Source organism: Taudactylus pleione, unplaced genomic scaffold (genome assembly GCF_031769625.1).
Source record: "Taudactylus pleione unplaced genomic scaffold, aTauple2 ptg000154l, whole genome shotgun sequence".
Classification (NCBI taxonomy): domain Eukaryota; kingdom Metazoa; phylum Chordata; class Amphibia; order Anura; family Myobatrachidae; genus Taudactylus; species Taudactylus pleione.
This window is the reverse complement of record NW_028284556.1, coordinates 35,108,813-35,119,461: the sequence shown is the minus strand read 5'-3', so window position 1 is coordinate 35,119,461 and position 10,649 is coordinate 35,108,813. Positions and strand designations below refer to the sequence as shown.

General features: G+C 41.4%; 1 protein-coding gene across 6 annotated transcripts in view; it reads right to left on the bottom strand.

The window, feature by feature from the left end:
• Positions 1-7,750: 7,750 nt before the first annotated feature.
• The window catches only part of LTBP1 (latent transforming growth factor beta binding protein 1), a 514,666-nt gene continuing 511,767 nt past the window's right edge, over positions 7,751-10,649 (bottom strand). For all 6 annotated transcript variants that reach the window (XM_088474432.1, XM_088474435.1, XM_088474434.1 and 3 more), the window contains one exon: positions 7,751-9,223. In XM_088474432.1, coding sequence (XP_088330558.1) covers positions 9,051-9,223 — 173 coding nt within the window. In that variant the 3' untranslated portion in view covers positions 7,751-9,050. The remainder of the gene's footprint in view (positions 9,224-10,649) is intronic.

Here is a 10,649-nt window from a genome sequence, read left to right as displayed (position 1 = left end):
AGAGATGCTGCACTTTGGAGTCATAGAGGAGTCAAACAGTGAATGGAATAACCCCATTGTCCTAGTGGCTAAGCCTTCAGGGGCTTTAAAATTCTGCAATGACTTTCGCAAGTTAAATAAAGTCTCCCAGTTTGACTCCTACCCTATGCCCCGGGTTGAGGAGCTGGTGGAGAATCTAGCAAAAAGCCAGTATCTCACCACTCTTGATTTGACAAAAGGGTATTGGCAGATTCTTTTGACTGAAGCTGCTAAAGCAAAAACAGCCTTCTGTATCCCAGAGGGCCTTTTCCAGTACAAAATCCTGCCTTTTGGTTTGCATGGAGCTCCAGCAACTTTCCAGAGGGATATGAATAAGTTGCTTCGGCCCCACCGGAAGTATGCAGGTGCATATTTAGACAACATCATCTTTAGATCAGACTGGGAGTCATAACTTCCAAGGGTAGAAGCAGTGTTACAGTCTTTAAGAGCACAATGGTTTACCACTAACCCTGAGAAATGTGCCATTGGAATGGTGGAGGCGAAATACTTGGGATATGTTGTAGGCAGAGGGCAGGTTAAACCTCAGCCCAGCAAAGTGGAAGCAGTCCTAACCTGGCCAAAACCCAAATGTAAATCACAACTCAGAACATTCCTTGGTCTGGTTGGTTACTACCACAAATTCATACATGATTTTGCCACTAGGGTGGCTCCACTGACTGAGTGCCTTAAGAAACAATCCCCAGACCAGATAATATGGTCTAGACTACTTACCAGGATTTAAGATGAGCCATGTGTATAGAACCTGTTTTGCAAGCTCCTGACTTTAAGAAGCAGTTAGTGTTGCAAACTGATGCCCCTGGGACAGGCTTAGGAGCAGTCTTTTGCCAGGAGGTAGATGGGGAGTAGAAACCTATACTCTATTTTAGCCGGAAATTGCTGCCCAGAGAACACAAGTACTCAACTGTGGAACAGGAGTGCTTGGCAATTAGTGGGCAGTAGAGTCGCTAAAATATTATCTGTTGGGGTGAGAATTCCGGCTAGTCACAGATCATGCTCCCTTACAGCGGATGCACACAAACAAAGATGTGAATGCCTGGGTGACCTGTTGGTTTTTGGCTTTACAGCCATTCAAATTTGAGGTAAAGCATTGACCAGGGAAACAGCACCTCAATGCTGATGCCCTTTGCAGAAGGTTTGTGGGTCCCGAACCTCCAAGCAACTGTTTAGTGAAGCTAGGGGAGGAAGAGGGGGTGCAAGGCGAGCTCTGAAAATTGGTAGAGGATTGTGTTCCCGGACAGATGACGCTAATAGAGGTGGTAGAGGCTTAGAGCTTGCCTGAAAAAGTTTTAGCTTCACCAGTGTGGTTGAAGCTAAGGGGGAAGGAGTGTGACAGGGACAGCATGCTTTCACATGAGGTTAATGTGAAGCAGCAGATTTGTGCAGAGATGGAGCAATAAACAGCATGGTAATGAGATCCATTCCAGAGTTTCCTGGGATCAGTTGTAAACCACAAGCAATGCTAATTAGCAGCACCTATTATCTGTCTTTAAAGTTGTGTCAGTGCAAACCCACAATGATCCTGATGGTGAATTAGTCATCCAGGTTGACTATATTTAGGGATCTCGGACCTGAGGGTCCACTAAAAGAACTGTGTTGCTACTGTATATGGAAGATTCTGTGTACCTGCTGTAACATCTTGCCTGTGAACACTGCAATGCCCTGTATATCTGCCTGTGGTGAGAAAAGAAACTTCTGTTGGATTTTACTCCAGTCTATGTGATTCTTGTCACAATATATATATACACACACAGTACTGTGCAAACGTTGTAGATAGGTGTTGAGAAAATGCTGCAAAGTAAGAATGCTTTCAAAAATAGAAGTGTTAATATTTTATTTTTATCAATTAACAAAATGCAAAGTGAATGAACAGAAGAGAAATCTAAATCAAATCAATATTTGGTGTGACCTCCCTTTGCTTTCAAAACAGCAGCAATTCTTCTAGATATACTGTACTTGCACACAGTTTTTGAAGGAACTTGATAGGAAGGTTGTTCCAAACATCTTGGAGAACTAAGACAGTGAAAAAGGAAGATCAAGCGCTCTTCACTTAAACAATATATATTATAAAAAGAAATCAATGTATACAGCTTTAAGTCATATTCTTATCAGCAGCTGCTGTCAAGGATATGTATGTGCTCAACCCTATACATACAACAAACATGCAAACAGAAAATAGACAGCGCTAAATGACAAGAATAATTTAATAATAATCTTCTTTTAAAACAAATAAAAAATAATTAAATTCAATGCATAGGCCAGTGTGACCACTAAAATAATACAATTAATAATCCAGCAAATCTATACATATATAGTAGTAAATAGCAGACTTAAGCTTTATTAAGTATTATTTTTCATAGATCTGGATCATAAGAATTCAAAAAGTCTTTCCCATATTTGAATGGACATTTATAATTTCGTACCCTATAGTTATTATAAGTCAGTTTTTAGCAGCATATAACCATCAAATCATAAAAACAATTACAATAGCTGAGGTTAAAATTAAGAGATGAAAAAATCTTTAAACTCACAGTACTTTACGCATTTCTCCACCTGTGTGAATCATCACACTTTTGATGAAGCCGCTGATGGTTCACATAGGCGGAGAAACCGTAAAGTGCTGTGAGTTTAAAGATACCAGCTGGTATATATAACTTTTTTTACCCCCGGGGAGAGTTGTAAGTAACAAGCTCTGCTAAAGACCGTGGATTGTTCTCAGTCTGCGATTTGGGAGGAAGGACTCTTGGAGTTTATGATTGCTGAAGATATATTTGCCATCTAAATATACATTCATGATAATGATATCAAACAAATGGTAGAAGCTCTCTGCATAGCTATCTACACTCACTAACCAAGAATTAAAAATATCTCTTTCCCTGCTAAACGAACTGCTTTCTTTGCTTGCTAGATGTGGATGCATTTATGTATGTGCCTTTATCAGGAGGCCTTACATTTGACAAAATTTATATGTGCCTTTATCATGAGGCCTTATAATTGGTATAATTTACATTTGGGGTGAGCGTTCGGGCGTAAGACCCCCGGGGCTGGTCTGGCTGGGCCCCCTCATGGCATCACCACTTAATACACATAGTTGCTTTTTACATCACATATTATGTTTGTGTTTTTTTCATGTAATAATTCACATATATTTTAACCCCTTTTTCCAACACTCATTAATTAGTCTTACACACCTATACTTTACACTGCACTGTCACTCTTTTTCCATTTTTCGTGTGATGCCGTGGGGGGGTCCAGGGCTGGACGTTTTTCGGGGTGCACTGCGCCCCGGATGTGTACCCCTTAGTGTTAGGGACTGCTAGAGACAGAGAAGCCGTGACGTGGCCTAGCAGCTTCCCATGTATTTGCAAATGCATGCAACTAATATCTCTGATTTCTATGACCATATAGTCTTCATATATTGTTGCAGGTACTATTCAGTGTGCTGAGGAACAATAGGGGGTTAAACCCCCCTCCTTTTTCTACTTAGTATGACCCCTCCCTTTCATGCACCTGATTAGCGCTGCTAGATTGATTGAGCAGCTGCCATTTTTTTGCTTGCTAAAAGACTATCAGCTTTTCTCATTACTCTCGGTACTAACCTCAGCTGACTGCCATATGAACATTATTTAATGGTTACATGCTGCTAAATATTTAAGTGCTTTCCTTTGCTTGCCATAATAATGCTTCACCTTTAATATTAACCTTAGCTGATTGTTTTTATGCTTTGATGGTTATATGCTGCTAAAAATAATAACCATAGGGTACGGATTTATAAATGTCCATACAAATATGGGAAAGACTTATTGAATACTTATAATCCAGATCAATGAAAAATAATACAAGCTTAAGTCTGCTATTTACTACTATATAATATATTTATAGATTTGTTGGATTATTAATTGTGTTATTTTAGTGGTCACACAGGCCGGTGCATTGAAAGAAGAAAAATTTTAATTCGTTTTAAAACAAGATTATTATTAAATTATTCTTGTCATTTAGCGCTGTCTATTTTCTGTTTGCATCTTGGTGAACTAACCACAGATCTTCTGTGGATGTAAGCTTTCTCAAATCCTTCTGTCTCTTCATGTAATCCAAGACAGACTAGATGATGTTGACTCCTTGTTCTTCTGTATGGTGAAGATAGTTCTTAATAACATTTGAAGTATGTATGGGGTCATTGTCCTGCTGCAGAATAAATTAGAAGTCAATCAGACGCCTCCCTGATGGTATTGCATGATGGATAAGTACATGCCGGTATTTCTCAGCATTGAGGACACCATTAATCCCAATTCCATTTGCTGAAATACAGCCCCAAACTTGCAAGGAACCTCCATCATGCTTCACTGTTGCCTGTAGACACTCATTATTGTACCGCTCTCCAGCCCTTTGGTGAACAAACTGACTTCTGCTACAGCCAAATATTTCAAATTTTGACTCATCAGTCCAGAGCACCTGCTGTCATTTTTCTGCACCCCAGTTCCTATGTTTTCATGCATAGTTGAGTCGCTTGGCCTTGTTCTACATCGAAGGTATGGCTTTTTGGCCCCAATTCTTCCATGAAGACCACTTCTGAACAGACTTCTCCGAACAGTAGATGGGTGTACCTGGGTCTCACTGGTTTCTGCCTGTTCTGAGCTGATGGCACTGCTGGACATCTTCCGATTTTGAAGGGAAGCAAGCATGATGTGTCTTTCATCTGATGCCCTAAGTTTATTTGGCCGACCACTGTGACTACAGTCCTCATCATTGCATTCTTGTGTATTGCTATATGTGATACCTATCTAATATTTTGTTTCTCTTACTTATGTGGTAGCGCTTAGTGATATACCCTTGTTGTTATATCTATGTAGGGGTTCTCTAGGGACTCCGGGTCTCATTCAGACCCGCTCGCGAGCGCTGTACGCTCGCAAGCGGGTCGATTTTACCCAAATGCGTGAGACCCGGCGAGCGACAGGGAAGCCGTCACTCGGGGTCACGCACCAAAGGGGGCGTGCTGTCGATGGTGATTGACAGCACGCCCCCTTTGGAGGGCGTGCCGGGGGCGTGGCTGCCCAGACGGAGGTGTTCCCATGGGAACGCCTACCGTCTGGGTCCGGCCCCACTGACATCACTAGTGATGTCAGTGGAAGTGATTTTGGCTCTGATAGAGCCAAAAGCACTCCGGGCTTGCAGCAGACGAGACTCTACCACAAGGGTCTCGTCGCAAGCCCGATGGTCGCGATGGTCTTGACCATCGCGACCATCTTTTTGGCCACTCGCATAAGCTGTGGGTGGTCACCCACAGCTATGCGAGCGGCCAGGAGGCCGCTCCAATTTTAGGTAGGCCGGCCCTGATTCAGAGCGAGCGCTCTGGTCAGAGCGTCCGGCTCTGAATCAGGCCCTCCATTCTATCACTTCATAGCAGCAGCCGAGTGAAGCGCAGGTCCCTAATAAATTTCTGTATAGGTCCTCAACATTGCCCGTTCTTTTGTATCTCTTCAAATTAGCTTGAACAGGACATCTTGAAACCCCTGTCTGCTTTGAAATCTGTGTCTGGGAGAGACCTTGTTGATGCAGTATAACTACCTTGTGCCTTGTTGCTGTGTTCATTCTTGCCATAGTGTATGACCTGTGACATGAAACTGTCTTCCACAACCTCACTTTTGCAGCAGAGTTTTTCTATTCCTCATCCAATTTTAAGACTCCTACACAGCTGTTTATTTTTCAGTTAATGACTGTTTCAATCTAAATATGAAAATGATGATCATTATCACCTGTGGGGTATGGTTGGTAAATCATACACCTGTCTATAGTCCTACAAAATCCCTGACCTTGTGCAAGTGTACCTAGAAGAATTGATGCTATTTTGAAGGCAAAGGGTAGTCACACCAAATAAAAGAAAAACAAGGAGTCCTGAAAGTGATGATATGGCCCACACAGAGCCCTGATCTCAACATCATCGAGTCTGTCTGGGATTACATGAAGAGACAGAAGGATCTGAGCAAGCCTTCATCCACAGAAGATTTGCGGTTAGTTCTCCAAGATGTTTGGAACAATCTCCCTGCTGAGCTCCTCTAAAAATTGTGTGCAAGTGTACAAAGAAGAATTGATGCTGTTTTGCAGGCAAAGGGTGGTCACACCAAATATTGATTTGATTTAGATTTCTCTTCTGTTCATTCACTTTGCATCTTGTTAATTAATAATAAATAAACTGTTACCACTTCTATTTTTGAAAGCATTCTTATTTTGCAGAATTTTTTCCACACCAGCCTAAAACCTTTTCATAGTACTGTATATGCAGGGCCGGATTAACGAGGGTGGGGGGGTGCAACAGGGGCGATCGACCCTGGGCCCCCACACGTTAAGGGCCCCTACACCTATTGGGGTTAAAGTGGATTGGAGGAGACGGAACCAGTTCTGCCTCCTCTGGCCAACCTAACCCCGGCGCCGCAGGGAGGCTTCATTTGCCAGACGCCCACTGGTTACTTGTAACCAGCGGGCGCCTGGCACCCTCCCCGCAGCGACAGCTGGAGTCGGAGGATGGAGCTCACTCCTGAGTTCCGACTTCCGGCTCACGCAGTGCACTATGGGAGAGACGTCATGATGTCTCTCGCATAGTGCAGAGGAGCAGCCGAGCGGATTGCAGCGGACGCAGGGCTTATCTTAAGGTAAGTATGAGCTTTATATTTTTTTTTTTAGTGCAAGCGGCTTACTGGGGGCATCACTCGGGGGGGGCACATTACTACAGGGGCATTATTTGTGGGGGGAGGCATTACTACAGGGAGCATTACTCGGGGGGAGACATTACTACTGGGGCATTATTCGTGGGGGGGAGGCATTACTACAGGGGGCACTACTCGGAGGGGGGGCATTACTACTGGGGCATTACTCTTTGGACGGGGGAGGCATTACTACTGGGTGCATTAGTGGGGGGGCATTATTGCTGGGGAGGGGGCATTACTCGGAGGGGGAGGCATTACTACTGGGGGCATTAATCAGGGGCCATTACTATTGGGAGCTCTACTACAGAGGGAGCATTAGTATTGGGGGCATTACTACTGGGGGCTCTAATACAGGGGGCATAACTACTGGGGGCATTACTATTGGGGGGCACAACTACAGGGGTATTACTACTGGAGAATTTATACAGGAGGCATTACTATTGGGCACATGCAGGGGGCATTACTACTGGGGTGCATTACTATTTGGGGCACAACTACAAGGGTATTACTACTGGGGGCCATTTATACAGAGGGCATTACTACAGGGGACACTACTAATGGGAGCAATGTATAGGGGGCACTGCATAAGGGGCACTACTACTGGGTGCACTGCATACAGAGCTATACCACAGTGGGCACTGACACTACTGGGGGCTCTGCATAAGGTCCCCATTGCGCATACCCCCAGTTTGTCACATTTAATAGGGGCCCCCACATGTTTGTTGCCCAGGGGCCCCCACAGACCTTAATCCGGCCCTGAGTATATGCTCCCTTATTTCCACTCAATGCAGGTAAAACACACGTAAGTCAATTGAGTGTACTCTATTCAATTTTTTAAACATATGTACAGTACAAGCGTTTGTTTACCATAGCTTGTCAATCATGGTGTTGTGTGACATTGTAGTGTCACTTGCTTGTGACCTTAGGTTGTTCATGCAAACTGAATCTTTATAACACATGGCAAACAATAAGATATTTATTTTCATTAATCAAATAATTGAAGACATGTCTTACTTCTATTGGTTACATACACTTATTGAGTATTCCCCCAATACTTTCTCCAGTATTCACAGTCAATTTAATTGCTGGGTACATAATTTAATAGGGCTGTCCATTACCAGATGTGCCCTCTCTGTCTAAGCTTTGTGAATAAAACATGATTTGTTCCTACCTTGTAGGAAACTGGTTCTTAGAGCGGATTGACAGAATTCTTCATCTAGACGGGGGGGTATATTTACTAAAGAATAGATCAAAATCATTTAAAATCAACCTTTAGTAAATATACCCCCTACAGTATTAAAATAGAAATATGTTCTGTATAGAAAAAAGTAAATTCTAATAAAATGAATTTTAAACTGAATAAAATGAACCTAAACGTACCCTGCTTTTATAAAGAATACATTTGTAACCTGACCTACAGTATGATCTATCCTTATATAAATCTGTGGATATATGAATGTCATACAAAAATAAAAATAAAGTGTTTTTATTATTGAGGTTTAATATACAGCTTTAATATGTTAAGAAACTGAAACAAGATGTTTTTTTTTATCAAAATCAATTTACAAATTAAAGTTTTGGACATGGAAACGTATGTATCTAATTTAATGTACATGAAGGGATGCAATGGTTGTCCAGCAGCTTTGAAACTTGGCAAGAAAAGTTCTAGAGAATGTAAGTGCAGTAAAAGACAAAGAGTATAAAAAAAAAAAATCAATATGATTTTCCAGCCAAGACATACAAAATTTAAGAATAAAAACAAAAGGATGTCTGCTCCACAGGACAGACGAAAGTTATTAAAAGTCACTAAACAATATTTCCAGACAAAGAAGAGCATAAAAATGTTAAAAGAGTCCATAGAAAATTGCCCTACAAGATATTTGCACCAAAATAAAACAAGAAAGTTCTCATCTCAATAGTTCTGAAATGATACAGTATCCAACGTGCTGCATCGTCAAAAAGTGTTATAAAATGCTCCCACCTCTAATAAAATGCCAAGTTAATAAAGCAATAGTACAAAATAATAATAACCAGCTTAAAATAACATTGCTTCTGTCTATTTTCCAACGAATTTATGCAAGATCAGACTATATACTTGGGTGGTTTCTTCCATTAGAGAAAATGTGTCCGTTTGGTCTGTAAAAAGAGTAAGTCAAACATCACATTCCACTTCCAGATACAAGAGTTAGTGTCGTTTCCAACAAAACCATCTTTAGAGGTTATGTTCCACCTTCATCTCAAGTAACATACACATCTTCCTTTTCTTTATACAGTGCAGAGTATATGGGCTGAGAAATTGGAGCCAGTTCCGTTCTACTCCAGTTCACTGTCATCTCTCTCTGAGTTTATTGCTGTGCAGTAGTTGGGTTTATCTGATGGTCTATAGCCAGGCAGACACACACACTTGTATGAGCCCTCTGTATTAATGCATTTGGCATTCTTGCACAGAGACATCCTGCTGTTCAGCTCATTGCACTCGTTGACATCTAGAGGAAAATAACAGGTAGAGCTATTAGTTACGTAGGGCTTTTCCTTCCTTCCACAAAGGCTTATTGCAACTAGCCCTTGTCGCAAATGCATTAAACATCCCTAATATAACATTGGGATTTATCCTTGTAGAACATTAGTGCTATAATGATGTATCATTGTATGACACTGGGACTAAGTTCATGGTTGATCTTTGCAGGTTCAAGATTGTGCAGCAATCTAGTTAGTTTTTGTCTTCAGTTCCAATAAGTATTTTTTTACCATGGTAAATATTAAATTTCCTGTATTATCCATTTACATGTAATTTACAGACTAAAACCAACATGGGGGATCTTGGAAAAGCCGGAGGTCACAAATGAAGACCTTGATGCACTGCATACATAACATGGACTGCTAGCGTTCCACTCATCATAAATCTTAAAGGCTCCACATAAACTATGACTCAATAAGTATATAGAGTACAACGGGGTAAAATAATAAATTAACAGACCCAGTCATTATAGTACCAAAAGAATTCCAGGTTCTTGAATCTTCTTACTCTAATGCAGTGGTTCTCAAAGTCGGTCCTCAGGACCCCACACATGTCATGTTTTACAGGTCACCCAGCAGGTGCACAGGTATATTCATTACTCACTGACACATTTTAAATGATCCACAGATGGAAGTGATTATTTCACTTGTGGTTCTGTGAGGAGACCTGGAAAACATGCACTGTTTGGGGTCCTGAGGACCGAGTTTGATAACCTGTGCTCTAATGTCACATACTGTATGAACAAATTAGCAATTGGCTTCAGAGATGACTGCCAATAGCATCCTACAATATCACTTAAGAATACCTCTGACTATACTTGTATGTAAATCACAGAGAAATGAAATAGTAATGCCATGGAGTAAAGGATGAGACACTGAGAAAGTTAGGTGCATAATAGCAGTAGACAGCTGGTGGATGGATGGTGAGTAAGTAGAGTAAGATATAGGGCGGAATGTACTAAACTACCGTTTTCTGAGCTTAGACCACATTGCCCATATGTACAAAGCTCCAGAAAGCTAAACTTTCCAGAGCTTGTACCCAGTAGGCAATGCCACCTATAGATGGGCTTCTTTCTGTATTCTTCACTGTTTAGCAGAAAAGGTGCTGCAAAGAGGAATGGCTTGCTCTCTACAGTGCATTATTGTAGGAGCAGGGTATTAACAGAGAAGATAATTGCATTATCTTCTTTGCTAAATAGTGGGAATACTTAAATTAAGCAGAAATGCTCATTTCCACGTGACCTAAGAAGAAATTTGCTTGCTGAATAGACCCCTGAGTTGAGATAACATTTTTATTATTAGTTATAAAGTCTTATATTTGACTGGCATCTTTCTTTACCAAGCTGAATTTTGGGGAGGGGGTGAGAAGGTCTCATACTGTTTTCTAACCCTGGC